Source organism: Zalophus californianus, chromosome 9 (genome assembly GCF_009762305.2).
Source record: "Zalophus californianus isolate mZalCal1 chromosome 9, mZalCal1.pri.v2, whole genome shotgun sequence".
NCBI classification, from domain to species: Eukaryota; Metazoa; Chordata; class Mammalia; order Carnivora; family Otariidae; genus Zalophus; species Zalophus californianus.
This window is the reverse complement of record NC_045603.1, coordinates 105,444,360-105,460,765: the sequence shown is the minus strand read 5'-3', so window position 1 is coordinate 105,460,765 and position 16,406 is coordinate 105,444,360. Positions and strand designations below refer to the sequence as shown.

The 16,406-nt window shown below is 39.0% G+C and overlaps 1 protein-coding gene and 1 pseudogene across 4 annotated transcripts in view; one reads left to right on the top strand and one right to left on the bottom strand.

Annotated features, from left to right (window-relative positions):
• BCL2L13 (BCL2 like 13) overlaps positions 1-16,406 on the bottom strand; it is an 87,454-nt gene that overhangs the window by 29,554 nt on the left and 41,494 nt on the right. For 3 of the 4 annotated variants that reach the window (XM_027595403.1, XM_027595400.1, XM_027595401.1), the window contains exons 4-5: positions 7,030-7,186; positions 2,691-2,760 (exon numbers count right to left, since the gene is read on the bottom strand). In XM_027595403.1, the coding sequence (XP_027451204.1) occupies positions 2,691-2,760; positions 7,030-7,186 (227 nt within the window). The remainder of the gene's footprint in view (positions 1-2,690; positions 2,761-7,029; positions 7,187-16,406) is intronic. The other variant, XM_027595402.1, reaches the window with a different exon arrangement.
• Positions 14,579-15,158, top strand: LOC113922977 (annotated as a pseudogene).

The following is a 16,406-nucleotide window of genomic DNA, read 5'->3' as shown; positions in this document are numbered from 1 at the left end:
GGCAAAGGTAAGCATTTCATGGCTTTTTCTCTTTGATGATCATTTTCTTCTTTTTTTCTCAGAAGCAGAGAAGTACATAGGAAAAAACAATACCCACATGGGGGCAGGGGAAGAAAGAAAAGAACCCACAATTTGGAGATAATTACTATGTATTATTTAATGTTTTGGCACATATTTCAATTGTTTTTCTAGGCATACACATAACTACATTTACACACGGAACTTTTTTTTGAATTTCCTTTTTTAAAGGACCATACTACTAATACAGGTTTGTGACCAGCTTTTTTCCTACACTTCTTTTGATATAGAGTATTCTACCAAGATGCTTTCAGAATCCCTATACAGATAAACAGGTATTTGGTTTATCCCTAATGTGGTATGCTCTGTGGACACTTTTTTTCTCTTTTCTCTGATGCGTGTTTCATTTGAGCCTCAATTACCTACCAGACAACCATATTCTTTTCAGCCCTAGAGAACTTAGTAGGAAAGTAATACTGGATTCAGCAGAGCAAGTAATACTCTAACTGGCATGGCTTATTTATATGAATTATTTATTCAAGCCACAGCCTTGGCTCTTGGTCCAGCTGAAGGACTAAATTGAAGCAGACGATGGAAAAATCAGACAGGTGAAGAGAGATAGTGAAGTATGGGGTTTACTCAGATTTTTTTTTTAGGACAACCCTAGGATCAACGGGAGGAGAACATACAAGAGTTGATTATTAATAGTCACTGGACAAGAGGGAAAGGAAGAGAACATAAAATAGGGGAAGAAGGCTAGTAATATTAGGTACCTAAACATGTGTTGTTTGACATACTAAGAAATATATCACAACCAAGTTCATTCTTATTTATAAAATAAATAAATGTATTTCAAATATCCAAATAAAAGGGTTTTTTTATTCCAAGAAAGGAAATGAAACAAACTTTTTAAATAAGTTTTTTGCAACTAAGTAACATAGTAAAACCCCATAATGGTGACTATTTTGGAACAAGCTTTCATGTGTTAAATCTAACATAATAGCTACTGTTTACTGAGTGCTTACTATGGTGCCAAGCAATGTGCTAAATAAGCATTTAACCTATATTATGTCACTTAAGTCTAGTAAAATTTATGAGGTTAGTATTACTAGATCCATTTCACATATGTGAGAATGAAGATTTAGAGAGGCGCCTGGCTGGCTCAGTTAGAAGAGTGTACTACTTTTGGTCTCAGGGTCATTAGTTAGAGCCCCATGTTTGGTGTAGAGATTATTTAAACAAAACTTAAAAAAAGAAAAGAAAAGAAAATTAAGATTTAGAGAGGTTAATGAACTGTCCAAAGACATGCATCTAGTCTGTGGCAAAGCTGGTATTTGAAACAAGTCCAATTACAAAGCCTATGATGGTAATTATTATGCTATAATGCTTCCAAGGCCTGTATTATAAAGTGACTAAAAACAATATACTTCAGTTAGGTATGTAGGGTCACACGGTCTGACTCATACTATACTATTAACAGTTCTGGGCACCTGGGTGGCTCAGATGGTTAAGCATCTGCCTTCGGCTCAGGTCATGATCCCAGGGTCCTGGGATCGAGTCCCGCATCGGGCTCCCTGCTGCTTGGGAGTCTGCTTCTCCCTCTGCTTCTCTCTCTCTCTCTCTCCCTCTGTCTCTCATGAATAAATAAAGTCTTAAAAAAAAAAAACAGTTCTGAGTAGAGTGCAAGGGGTGGGGGGATGGGTTAAATAGGTGATGCAGATTAAGGAGTGCATTTGTCGTGCTGAATACCAAGGGATATATGGAATTGTTGGATAAAATGAAAACTTAAATCAATTCAGAGTAGAGGTGGCTATTTATAAAAATGATTCTACTGAATTTTCTCATCCCTACACAAGATCCTAAGGGCCACACTTCTTCCTCGTATTGATCTGAGTCCTCCCATACTACATTTCCTTAGACTTTCTGCCTTTTCAAGGTGATAAATGGATAATACAGTCTGAGATCATGGGTAAGCAGTATGGTACTGTGGAAAAAAACACTAAAGCTGGAATCAGAAGATCTGAGATCTCAGCTCTAGCGTTGGTTCCAATATTTCCTAGTCAAGGGGTCCTGGACAAGTCACTTAACTTTTTTCTCTGATTATTCACCTGATCTAACTAAATATATAACAAAGCAAAAGCTAATAAAATCCATTCTGTCTTCTGCAAAGGATGGCTGTAATGATCCAATGAGATGTGACATCACATACCTTGTAAACTATAAAACACAAATGGTATTACTCATTTAAGAGAACCAGAAGAACAAAAAAAAAAAAAAAGAGAGAGAGAGAGAGAAAACCAGAAGAAGCAGTCTCCCAAATGAAGCTCTTATTCTTTTATACCCCAAGACATACACAGAGGGTAACAAATAACCATCTGGAGATAAATGTCATGTCTAATACAAAGAAGTGAAGAAATGAGAGAAAATTCAGAAGAGATAGGAAAGAAGAATGGCATACTATGGGACACATATTTTTGGGCCAACCAGAATCTCACAGCATTAATCAAAAAACCACTTTAATCAAACCATTTTAATCAAAAACTTAACACAATTGGATTTATGCATTAAATAATGAGCTCTAACAGTTTTCTCTTACATGATGTTAACAATTTCTCCTGCACTTTAATCAACACACTAAAATCTTATAAGAGAAAAGATAATTTGGTTAATACCTTATTCCAGCCGCTGGCATGAACTGTGGTCTCCAGTGTACATTCCCGATATGCCTGATATGTCACTGGCCTGTAGAGATTTTTTTTTTAAAAGTCTGGGTCACAAAGAAGGAAAATTCTAAATTTCCAGATGAATAAATATACAGTCACTATTCTGTGTTGAACTTTTTGCCAAAGTACCAAAGATTATTCAATATACTGTTTGGTATGAGATGTGGCTTTTAACATTTGGTATGCATTTACTTCAAGCATTCCCTATTGGCTGAGAGGCATGCTATCAGCTTGGGAAAGCAGCTAATAACATAACAAGATAATAATAAATAACACTTTTAAAATAATTGAAACTCATCCAACAGGATTTCCATGTTGCAGATAAACATACACTTGGGTTATTAAGATAAAATAGTAACAAAAATGATCTCATTATTAAAAGCACAATTTTAACCTTTTTAAAAGGCAAAAAACTTAAAACACTTCAAAATTAAAGAAACATGTCACTGAAAGACCTCTCAAATTGAGGATATAAAGAGTTGGACTAAACAAGGCCAGTAAACGGAGCTCTATTTTTAACTTGGAGTCTTATGATATAAAATTCTGGAGGGCAGAGATAAGCCTTTCTGATTATTTCCACGTAAGTTCTAGTCATACCAAAACTGAAATCACCAACACTCACTAATTTACTGACAGACTTTAGTTACTATGTGTAAGACTTGGTTTCATGCACAAATTCACAACAACCAACAAAAAATACTTGGTACCAAGTAGCATCTGAAAGCATCAACAGCCTGAATATCAGATTTAATAAAATTTGCCCCCCTATTTTTGTGGGCAAAGTGTTAACATACATGTAAAAAAGGGGAGAGGTCCTGCTTTTATAGGAATTTAAAATCCATTCCAAAGGCATTTTCTGCTCTCAGGTCTGTGATCTTTTCAGCCTATGAAATTTAATAATTGAGGACAGCTACCACTTATCAGTAACCTACTGTTCAGTTTTATATTTTTATATATTTATATTTTATGTTACATACTATCATTTTACACATTAGGAAACTGAAGCTCAGAAAAGCTAAGAGACTATCCCAAATCCACATGGCTGGCAACCAGCAATGCAGGAATTCACACCCAACTAGATATGGGTCCAAAGGCCACACTACTCCTATTTTAAATTAGGATTCTGAAACATGCCACAATAATGCCTCAGTGCCACATGTGGCTAATGGTCATGTGAAATGCGGCTAGTGATATGCTGAAAGCATAATATACACACTAGATTTCTAAAACTTACTAAGGAAAAAAATGTAAAATAGCTCATTAATATTTTTACATTGAGTACCTGTTAAAACTATAAATTTTAATATACTGGGTTGAATAAAATAGATTAAAAATCTTAATTTTTAATGTGGTTGCTAGGAAATTTTAAATTGCATTTCACGACTTGCATTTTATCTGTTGTACAGTGCTGGTCTACATACTTCAGAAACCAGTTCTGATGACACAGTTATCATTCTTTTTCACAAGTCAATATAAAATCAATACCATAGTGATGCTGAAAGGAGGTAAGATACATGGGATGACCTTTTTAAGATGTTATGTACTATCTTCCTGACATTATATTACCATTAAAGTAAGCTTAGAATTTTTTAAAAGCCTTGGGCTAAATAGTAGGTAGTTATAAAACTTGAACTTCAGATACTATACAGTCTACCTACCTATATTCTCCCTGAAGTTTACTTGGGTCTATCAGTCCCTTCACTTCCTTTCCTGAACTGTTTGATGCTGCTGTGGGTCACAGTAGTCCTTATTGGTAGTTTGTCTATCAGGCTAAAGTACTTTAGCATCCTTCAGAATGAAACATGATTTGAATCATTATATGTACACACATATATGCACATAAAAGATCCAGCAGACGAAAACATTCAAAGGAAATCTAATACATAGAAAAGCAAGTAGCTGAAAAATCAGCCCTATCTAATGAGGTATCTCAACAGAGCAAAGAAGAAAAAGGGGCAGGGGGTACCTTTTCACACTGCTGGTGCTTGGCTATATGAAGAGTTCAGGGTTAATTTCCCACTTGAACTAAACTGTCTGAAGAAGTAGGTGGTATTTTCTACCTTACAAATTATTCCCATCAACCTGTATAATATTTCTGGTTCATCATCAGTTAGCTATTAGTAACAAAGCTTAACAGTTTTAAAAAGATTACTAAAAAAAAAAATTTATTCATAAAGAGGTCTCTGATATACAACCAGAGGTACCAATTTAAAAAATAATTATGTCAGAAGCGCCCAGCTGGCTCAGTCGGTGGAGTATATGACTCTTGATCTTGGGGTTGTGAGTATGAGCCCCACTATGGGTATAGGAATTACTTAAAAATGGAATCTTTAAATAAATAAAAATAAAAATAAGAAATAATTATATCAGTATTCAGGGTTTGGGAAAAAAAAGCCACCAAGTATTCACCTGACTATCTTTAAATACAATTTACTTTGTAGTGAGAAGATATCAATTTTTCCTGTAGATTATAAAAAGGATGCCAAAAAAATACTTTACCTATATGACATTGTTCTTCAGAGAGCTTATAATATCCCAGTAAAGTTAAAATTAATAGATGGGAAAATTTATTCTTTTTTTTCAAAGATTTTATTTATTTATTTGACAGAGAGAGACACAGAGAGAGAGGGAACACAAGCAGGGGGAGTGGAAGAGGGAGAAGCAGGCCTCCCGTGGAGCAGGGAGCCCGATGAGGGGCTCGATACCAGGACCCTGGAATCATGACCTGAGCCGAAGGCAGACGCCCAATAACTAAGCCACCCAGGCGCCCCTAGATGGGGAAATTTAGATATAGAATGAAATGGTTTGTGTAAAGCCACAAATAGTTTGTATCAAAGTTGGAGACAGAATTTTTTGCCTTCTAACCTCAGTTATTTTACTCCCAGTCCCAATAGCTTTTACAATTTTTGTTTTTGGCAAAACAGTAGTTTTCTTCAAATCTTACATTTAAAAATGTATTAAAATATAGCTATTCTATGGGGCGCCTGGGTGGCTCAGTTGTTTAAGCGACTGCCTTCAGCTCAGGTCATGATCCTGGAGTCCCACATCGGGCTCCCTGCTCAGCAGGAAGTCTGCTTCTCCCTCTGACCCTCGCCCCTCTCATGTGCGCACTCTCTCTCATTCTCTCTCTCAAATAAATAAAATCTTTAAAAAATATATATATATATATATAGCTATTTTAGTTTAAGAAGGGTTGGCAAAGGCCTAACAAGCCCCACTTACTCACCCTGTCCCTCATGTTCTCAGGGCCCCTAAGCTCCACAGAACATTCTAAAAGCCACCACTGTACATCCAAATTTCCTATTTAACTTTTATTTTCTGACACCCATAATCTTCTCTTCACATTTCTTTTTAAACTTTTCTATATATAAAGTTAAGAAAGTCCAAATATGATTTTCATTTCAGTGTCCTATACATAACTTGGATTTTTTACATTTGCTCATGCCACCAGAATATGCGGGAACAAACTGAATTCTCCTTAAACTCCAACTGCTTCCTTCTGACAAATGATAACATACAATTTTTTGCCTATGTAGAAATAAGGAATTACCTTACTACACCAGTAATCTGGCATCTGAATTTTGACCCTTTTAAGTGAAGAAAAAGTCTTCATCCTGTTTTAGATGTCATTCTTCATTAAAACAATGTTTTTCTAATTCATACCAATTCTTTAATGATTCTCAGCAAAGAATTAGAGGAAAAGAATTTTTAAGATGTACAATAAATGACTTGGTTCTATTTTAATATACTTTCACTGCAAGCTTCCTGCCTTGAGCTTTAACAGTCAAAACCATGGTTAGTAGAGAGGTTCCCACTATAAGAATGTGGCAGCAGTTCCATAGACAGATGTGCAACCGCAAAGTTTAGCAATATTTGGGATACCTAAAATACTGATATGATGTTAACCCCACATTACAATGCATAAAACCCTAACCATTATATTTATGTTGGCCCCCAGACAGAATGGTAGTAAAAAGTGGTCAGGACAAGTGAAATAGCTCATATTTACACTTACAGAGCAGTGAAAGCATCTGTTGAAACCTGACAGCTCAACAAGTAAACACAAATGATCAAATCCATGTCGGAACAGTTAAATCACCACTTTGATGTAAAAGTTGTCATTCAAAACACAAACAGAAATGCTTCAGGAAAGCAAAGAAAGAAAAAGTAAAGTGAGAAAAGAAGTGACACCATTCACCTAAAACAAAGCCTTAACCAATCCAGTGCTGCATGACAGATTCAAAGACTACTTAGAGAAGCATGTTCCCACTCAGCAATGGTAACTCACTGGCTGAGAAGCATTTGCAATGCCTTTTGCAGAGGCTCTTTCAGTTCCTGCGATACTTTGTCCCCAAGATGAGCCAAGCAGTCTTCCACGGAGCTTTCTGGGTTAGCAGGGCTGAATACAGGAGAAGTATGACGATCAAAGCCTGTGCTGGTGAATGCTGAAGACAGGGTAAAAGAAAAACCTATTTTAATAAATAATACCAAAGTTGTGCTGCAGGGGAGCTTGGTTGGCTCAGCTGAAAGAGCTCCGGGTCATGAGTTCGAGCCCCACATTGGGAATAGAGATTACTAAAAAACAAAAAAACAAAAACTTAAAATCTGAGAAAAAAGTTGTGCTATAAAAACTCAAGGGATTAAGATGCCTACTATTGGAAACAAGCTAATGGTTATAAGCCACTTAAAAAGGTCAATCATTATGGGATATTAATCTTTCCTGAACACAAGGCTTAATAGGTCCTAGTTTATAGAGATTTTTTTTTAAAAGGGAAGATTTTTATGGAAAATCTTAGTTTTAAAAGAACAAAAAGACTAAACTGATATGCTAAAATACACAAGCCAAGGGGCGCCTGGGTGGCACAGTTGGTTAAATGTCCAGCTCTTGATTTCACCTCAGCTCATAATCTCAGGGTTGTGAGATCGAGCCCCATGATGGACTCCAAGCTCAGCGTGGAATCTGCTTAAGATTCTCTCTCTCTGCCACTCCCCCGACTCTCATGTGCCCACGCTCTCTCCCTCTCAAATAAAAAAATTAAACCTTAAAAAAAAATACACAGGGGCACCTGGGTGGCTCAGTCAGTTGGGCATCTGCCTTTGGTTCAGGTCATGACCCCAGGGTCCTGGGGTTGAGCCTGATGGGCTCCCTGCTCAGCAGGGAGTCTACTTCTCCTTTCCCTCTGCCCCTCCCCGCCACTCGTGCTTGCTCTCGCGCTCTCTCTCAAATAAACAAATAAAACATTTTCTAAAAAATACATAAGCCAATTTAGTATGTTACTACATACCAGTTTTATGCAAGAATGATAAATGGAAAACAACTCCTAGCTCTATCATCCCACTCTTAGTATTTTAAGATTTCATTTTTATCTTTATAAATATGGCACTTCTTAAACCAGATTCCAATGAGCTTATTCCACCTGATGGGATGAGTCAATTACTCTCATTCCTTTTTTTGAGAAGCTTTTTATTTAAGGGGTGCCTGGGTGGCTCAGTCGGTTAAACATCTGCCTTCAGCTCAGGTCATGATCTCAGCATCCTGGGATCCAGTCCTGCACTGGGATCCTTGCACAGAGGAGTCTAGTTTCACCCTCTTCCTCTGCCTGCCCACCCCCCTCCCAGCTCGTGCACGCGTGCTCTCTCTCAAATAAATAAATTAAATCTTAAAAAAATAAAGAAAAAGTTTTTAAATTCTAGTATAGTTAACAAACAGGGTTATATTACTTTCACATGTACAATATAGCGATTCAACAATTCTGTAACTTTCATTCCCTTTTTCATTTTTTCTATTTTTTTCTTTTATTATGTTATGTTAATGACCACACATTACATCATTAGTTTTTGATGTAGTGTTCCATAATTCATTGCTTGCATATAACACCCAGTGCTCCATTCAGTACGTGCCCTCTTTAATACCCATCACCAGGCTAACCCATTCCCCCACCCCCCTCCCCTCTAGAACCCTCAGTTTGTTTCTCAGAGTCCATTGTCTCTCATGGTTCGTCTCCCCCTCCGATTTCCCCCCCTTCATTTCTCCCTTGAAACTATCTTTTTTTTTTTTAACACATAATGTATTATTTGTTTCAGAAGTACAGAACTGTGATTCAACAGTCTTACACAATTCACAGCACTCACCATAGCACATACCCTCTGCAATGTCTATCACCCAGCCACCCCATCCCTCCCACCCCCACCACTCCAGCAACCATCAGTTTGTTTCCTGAGATTAAGAATTCCTCATATCAGTGAGGTCATATGATACATGTCTTTCTCTGACTGACTTACTTCGCTCAGCATAATACCCTCCAGTTCCATCCACGTCATTGCAAATGGCAAGATTTCATTCCTTTTGATGGCTGCATAATATTCCATTGCATATATATACCACACCTTCTTTATCTATTCATCTGTCGATGGACATCTTGGCTCTTACCACAGTTTGGCTATTGTGGACATTGCTGCTATAAACATCGGGGTGCACGTACCCCTTCGGATCACTACATTTGTATCTTTGGGGTAAATACCCAGTAGTGCAATTGCTGGGTCGTAGGGCAGCTCTATTTTCAACTTTTTAAGGAACCTCCATACTGTTTTCGAGAGTGGCTGCACCAGCTTGCATTCCCACCAACAGTGTAGGAGGGTTCCCCTTTCTCCACATCCCCGCCAATATCTGTTATTTCCTGACTTGTTAATTTTAGCCATTCTGACCGGTATGAGGTGGTATCTCATTGAGGTTTTGATTCGGATTTCCCTGATGCCGAGCGATGTTGAGCACTTTTTCATGTGTCTGTTGGCCATTTCGATGTCTTCTTTGGAAAAATGTCTGTTCATGTCTTCTGTCCATTTCTTGATTGGATCATTTGTTCTTTGGGTGTTGAGTTTAAGACATTCTTTATAGATTTTGGATACTAGTCCTTTATCTGATATGTCATTTGTAAATATCTTCTCCCATTCTGTCGGTTGTCTTTTGTTTTGTTGACTGTTTCCTTTGCTGTGCAAAACATTTTATCTTGATGAAGTCCCAATAGTTCATTTTTGCCCTTGCTTCCCTTGCCTTTGGCGATGTTTCTAGGAAGAAGTTGCTGTGGCTGAGGTCGAAGAGGTTGCTGCCTGTGTTCTCCTTTAGGATGTTGATGGACTCCTGTCTCACATTTAGGTCCTGCAACCATTTTGAGTCTATTTTTGTGTGTGGTGTAAGGAAATGGTCCCGTTTCATTCTTCTGCATGTGGCTGTCCAATTTTCCCAACACCATTTGTTGAAGAGACCGTCTTTTATCCATTGGACATTCTTTCCTGCTTTGTCGAAGACTAGTTGACCATAGAGTTGAGGGTCCATTGCTGGGCTCTCTATTCTGTTCCACTGATCTATGTGTCTGTTTTTGTGCCAGTACCATACTGTCTTGATGATGACAGCTTTGTAATAGGGCTTGAAGTCCGGAATTGTGATGCCACCAAGCTTTGCTTTGCTTTTTCAACATTCCTCGGGCTATTCGGGGTCTCTTCTGGTTCCATACAAATTTTAGCATTATTTGTTCCATTTCTCTGAAAAAAGTGGATGGTATTTTGATGGGGATTGCATTGAATGTGTAGATTGCTCTAGGTAGCATTGACATCTTCACAATATTTGTTCTTCCAATCCATGGGCATGGAACGTTTTTCCATTTCTTTGTGTCTTCCTCAATTTCTTTCATGAGTATTTTATAGTTTTCTGAGTACAGATTCTTTGCCTCTTTGGTTAGATTTATTCCTAGGTATCTTATGGTTTGGGGTGCAGTTGTAAATGGGATCGACTCCTTCATTTCTCTTTCTTCTGTCTTGTTGTTGGTGTATAGGAATGCCACTGATTTCTGTGCATTGATTTTATATCCTGCCACTTTACTGACTTCCTGTATGAGTTCTAGCAGTTTTGGGGTGGAGTCTTTTGGGTTTTCCACATAAAGTATCGTATCACCTGCAAAGAGTGAGAGTTTGACTTCTTTGCCGATTTGGATGCCTTTTATTTCTTTTTGTTGTCTGATTGCTGTGGCTAGGACCTCTAATGCTATGTTGAATAGCAGTGGTGATAGTGGACATCCCTGCCGTGCTCGTGACCTTAGGGGGAAAGCTCTCAGTGTTTCCCCATTGAGAATGATATTCGCTGTGGGTTTTTCATAGATGGCTTTTATGATATTGAGGTATGTACCCTCTACCCCAATACTCTGAAGAGTTTTGATCAAGAAAGAATGCTGTACTTTGTCAAGTGCTTTTTCTGCATCTATTGAGAGGGTCATATGGTTCTTGTTCTTTCTTTTATCAATGTATTGTATCACATTGATTTGCAGATGTTGAACCAACCTTGCAGCCCAGGGATAAATCCCACTTGGTCATGGTGAATAATCCTTTTAATGTACTGTTGGATCCTATTGGCTAGTATTTTGGTGAGAATTTTTGCATCCATGTTCATCAAGGATATTGGTCTGTAATTCTCCTTTTTGATGGGGACTTTGTCTGGTTTTGGGATCAAGGTAATGGTGGCCTCATAAAACGAGTTTGGAAGTTTTCCTTCCATTTCTATTTTTTGGAACAGTTTCAGAAGAATAGGTATTAATTCTTCTTTAAATGTTTGGTAGAATTCCCCTGGGAAGCCATCTGGTCCTGGGCTTTTGTTTGTTGGGCAATTTTTGATGAACTGCTTCAATTTCCTTAGTGGTTATAGGTCTGTTCAGGTTTTCTATTTCTTCCTGGTTCAGTTTTGGTAGCTGAGACATCTCTAGGGATGCATACATTTCTTCCAGATTATCTAATTTGCTGCCATATAGTTGCTCATAATATGTTCTTATAATTGTTTGTATTTCTTTGGTGTTGGTTGTGATCTCTCCTCTTTCATTCATGATTTTGTTGATTTGGGTCATTTCTCTTTTCTTTTTGATAAGTCTGGCCTGGGGTTTATCAATCTTGTTAATTCTTTCAAAGAACCAGCTCCTAGTTTTGTTCTGTTCTACTGTTCTTTTGGTTTCTATTTCATTGATTTTTGCTCTGATCTTTATTATTTCTCTTCTCCTGCTGGGTTTAGTCTTTATTTGCTGTTTTTTCTCTAGCTTCTGTAGGTGTAGGGTTAGGTTGTGTATTTGAGACTTTTCTTGTTTCTTGAGAATGGCTTGTATTGCTATATACTTTCCTCTTAGAACTGCCTTTGCTGCATCCCAAAGATTTTGATCAGTTGTGTTTTCATTTTCATTGGTTTCCATGAATTTTTTAAATTCTTCTTTAATTTCCTGGTTGACCCATTCATTCTTTAGTAGGATGCTCTTTAGCCTCCATGTATTTGAGTTCTTTCCGACTTTCCTCTTGTCACTGAGTTCTAGTTTCAGAGCATTGTGGTCTGAAAATATGCAGGGAATGATCCCAATCTTTTGGTACTGGTTGAGACCTGATTTGTGACCTAGGATCTGATCTATTCTGGAGAATGTTCCATGGGAACTAGAGAGGAATGTGCATTCTGTTGCTTTGGGATGGAATGTTCTGAATATATCTGTGAAGTCCATTTGGTCCAGTGTGTCATTTAAAGTCTTTATTTCCTTGTTGATCTTTTGCTTAGATGATCTGTCCATTTCAGTGAGGGGTGTGTTAAAGTCCCTTACTATTATTGTATTGCTGTCGATGTCTTTCTTTGCTTTTGTTATTAATTGGCTTATATAATTGGCTGCTCCCATGTTAGGGCATAGATATTCACAATTCTTAGATCTTCTTGTTGGATAGACCCTTTAAGTAGGATATAGTGTCCTTCCTCATCTCTTATTATAGTCTTTGGTTTAAAATCTAATTTGTCTGATACAACGATTGCCATCCCAGCTTTCTTTTGGTGTCCATTAGCACGGTAAATGGTTTTCCACCCCCTCACTTTCAATCTGGAGGTGTCTTTGGGTCTAAAATGAGTCCCCTCAGACAGCGTATCAATGGGTCTTGTTTTTTTTTTTTAAGATTTTATTTATTTATTCATGAGAGACAGAGAGAGAGAGAGAGAGAGAGAGAGAGAGAAGCAGAGGGAGAAGCAGGCTCCCCGCTGAGCAGGGAGCCCGATGTGGGACTTGATCCCAGGACCCTGGGATCATGACCTGAGCCGAAGGCAGACGCTTAACCATCTGAGCCACCCAGGCGCCCAGTGGGTCTTGTTTTTTTATCCAATCTGATACCCTGTGTCTTTTGATTGGGGCATTTAGCCCATTTACATTCAGGGTAACTATTGAAAGATATGAATTTAGTGTGATTGTATTGCCTGTAAGGTGACTGTGACTGTATATTGTCTGTGTTCCTTTCTGGTCTATGTTCCTTTTAGGCTCTCTCTTTGCTTAGAGGATCCCTTTCAATATTTCTTGGAGGGCTGGTTTCGTGTTTGCAAATTCCTTTAGTTGTTGTTTGTCCTGGAAGCTTTTTATCTCTCCTTCTATTTTCAATGACAGCCTAGCTGAATATAGTATTCTTGGCTGCATATTTTTCTTATTTAGTGCTCTAAATATATCATACCAGTCCTTTCTGGCCTGCCAGGTCTCTGTGGATAGGTCTGTTGCCAATCTAATGTTTCTACCATTGTAGGTTACAGGTCCCTTGTCCCGAGCTGCTTTCAGGATTTTCTCTTTGTCTCTGAGACTCTTAAGTTTTACTATTAGATGTCAGGGTGTTGACCTATTTTTATTGATTTTGAGGGGGGTTCTCTGTGCCTCCTGGATTTTGATGCCTGTTTCCTTCCCCAAATTAGGGAAGTTCTCTGCTATAATTTGCTCCAATATACCTTCTGCCCCTCTTTCTTCTTCTTCTGGGATCCCAATTATTCTAATATTGTTTCGTCTTATGCTATCACTTATCTCTCGAATTCTGCCCTCATGATCCAGTAGTTGTTTATCTCTCTTTTTCTCAGCTTCTTTATTTTCCATCATTTGGTCTTCTATATCACTCATTCTCTCTTCTGCCTCATTTATCCTAGCAGTTAGAGCCTCCATTTTTTATTGCACCTCATTAAAAGCCTTTCTGATTTCGACTTGATTAGATTTGAGTTCTTTTATTTCTCCAGAGAGAGTTTCTCTAATATCTTCCGTGGTTTTATCAAGCCCAGCTAGTATCTTTAAAATCATCATTCGGAACTCTAGTTCTGACATCTTATTAATGTCCGTATTGATTAGGTCCCTGGCAGTCGGTACTGCCTCTTGTTCTTTTTTTTGAGGTGATTTTTTCCGTCTTGTCATTTTGTTCAGAGGACAATAGATGAATGAGAGAACAAAATGCTAACAGGGTAACAATGACCCCCAAAAAATATACACTAAACAAATCAGAAGAGACCTGAAACCGGGGGAAAAGAACGGGAAAGAAAGAAAAGATAAAGAAAAAGATTAAAAAAAAAAAAGAATATGATCAAATATGATCAGGGTGGTGCATTGATCAGTGCCACACATTAGATTTTGGGCGTATTTTGGTCTGTTAGAAGAAAGTGCCTCCCAAAATTTTAAAGAAAGAAAAACATATATGTACAAAAATAAATGTAAATACGATGAAGGGATGGAATATGACTGTAAAGATGAAAATTATAGGGGCTCCTGGGTGGCTCAGTCAGTTCAGTGTCTGCCTTCGGCTCAGGCCATGATCCCAGGGTCCTGGGACTGAGCCCCGCATCGGGCTCCCTGCTCTGCAGGAAGCCTGCTTCTTCCTCTCCCACTTCCCCTGCTTGTGTTCCCTCTCTCACTGTGTCTGTCAATTAAAAAAGATTAAAAAAAAAAGATGAAAATTATAAAAGACTTTATAAAAGGAATTGATTAGAAGTTGGTTGAAAAAAGAAAGAAGAGGAATTAAAAAAAAAAAGGGAGAGAATGTGATCAGGCAGGAGACTAGAACAAAGCCATACACTAGAGATTTAGGGTATATTTTGCTCTGTTAGAAGAAACTGTATCCCAGAGCCCACCAGCCACAGTCTCAGGCGCCAGCTACACCGCTGCCACTGCCGCTGTCACTTATGGCCCATTACAAACCCGCCGACTGGAAGCACGAGCAGTTCCGGAGGTACTTGGAGAAGTCGGGGGTGCTGGACACGCTGACCAAGGTTTTTTAAAGCATCACTTAGGAGCTGCTACCCCAGAAAATCCAGAAATAGAGCTGCTTCGCCTAGAATTGGCAGAAATGAAAGAGAAATATGAAGCTATTGTAGAAGAAAATAAAAAACTGAGAACAAAGCTTGCTCAGTATGAACCACCTCAGGAGAAGAAGCGTGCTGAATAGGATTCTTCTTAGTTAAAAAGACACTGAAAAAATGGTTTTGTATGACTTGAATAGTTTGTATAATATATACTCTTTTCTGAACAGATACTCTAGAACTCCTTTAATATGTTGAATTCACCTATCACACTTTAACTGTTATAAACACATATACTTAGAATCACCAATAAAAACTCAATATAACTTAAAAAAAAAAAAGAAGAAACTCTATCCCAAAATTTTAGAGAGAGAAAAACTTATATATATACCAAAAATAAGGTTAACTACTATGAAGGGATAGAATATGACTCTAAAAATGAAAAATAAAAATGATTTTTAAAAAAAGGGATTGATAAGATATTGGTTGAAAAAGGGAAAAAGAAAAATTCAAAAAAAAAAGAAATTTAAAAAAATTAACTTTGAAAGACTAAAGAATCAGGGGGAAAAAAGCCATGGAGTCTATGTGCGGTATTCCCCTAGCGCTGGCATTCTGCCATTCTCATTGATCTGTAAACTTGGTCTTGGCTGGCTGTCCTTGCTGATCTTCTCGGGGAGGGGCCTGTTGCCATGGTTCCCAAATGTCTTTGCCAGAGGCGGAATTGCGCCGCCCTGCCTGGTCCAGGGTAAGTAATCTGCTTGGGTTTGCTCTCGGGAGCTTTTGTTCCCTGCAAGCTTTCCGGGCAGCTTTGGAGGATGAGAGTGAAAATGGCGGCCTCCCGATCTCCACCCTGAGGGGCCGAGAACTTGGGCCCCACTCCTCAGTGAGTGCCCAGAGAAAAACAGTCAATCACTCCTGTCTCCCGGGTCTCGGGGCCGCACTCCGTGCTCACCCGCCTGTGACCGAGCGTTTCTATCTCTGGCACCCAACCCTGTGTGGAGTCTCCAAACCCAGCAGATCCCTGCGGTGCACTCCCTTGCTGTTCCTCCCAGGGGAGGAAGGGGAGTCTCCCCGGCTCTGCCACTTGTTGGGTCCCTGCTGGAGGAGCAGTGGACCGACTGTGCCGCGGATCACAGTTTATGGCAACCCCAAGCTGAGAGCCCGCTCCTCAGCTCCGTCTCCGCAGCCAGCTTCCCTGCTCCGATTCCTGGGAGCTCTGGCGCACTCAGGCACCCCCGGTCTTTCTGTGGCCCTGAGGGTCCTGAGACCACACTGTCCCAGCGAGGGTTCCACCCCCCGCTTAGCCACTGGAGCGACTTCTAAAAGCTCCGCGGCTCTATCACGTGCCGGTAGCGGCTGACGGAGGCCCCCTCCCCCGCCATCTATCTTCCCAAATATTGCCTTGGATTCACTTCTCCGCACATCCTACCTTCCAGAAAGTGGTCGCTTTTCTGCTCAGAGAGTTGCTGCTATTCTTTTCTTCGATCCCCTGTTGAGTTAGTAGGTGTTCAGAATGGTTTGATCCCTATCCAGCTGAATTCCTGGGACCACGAAATTTAGGTCTCCTACTC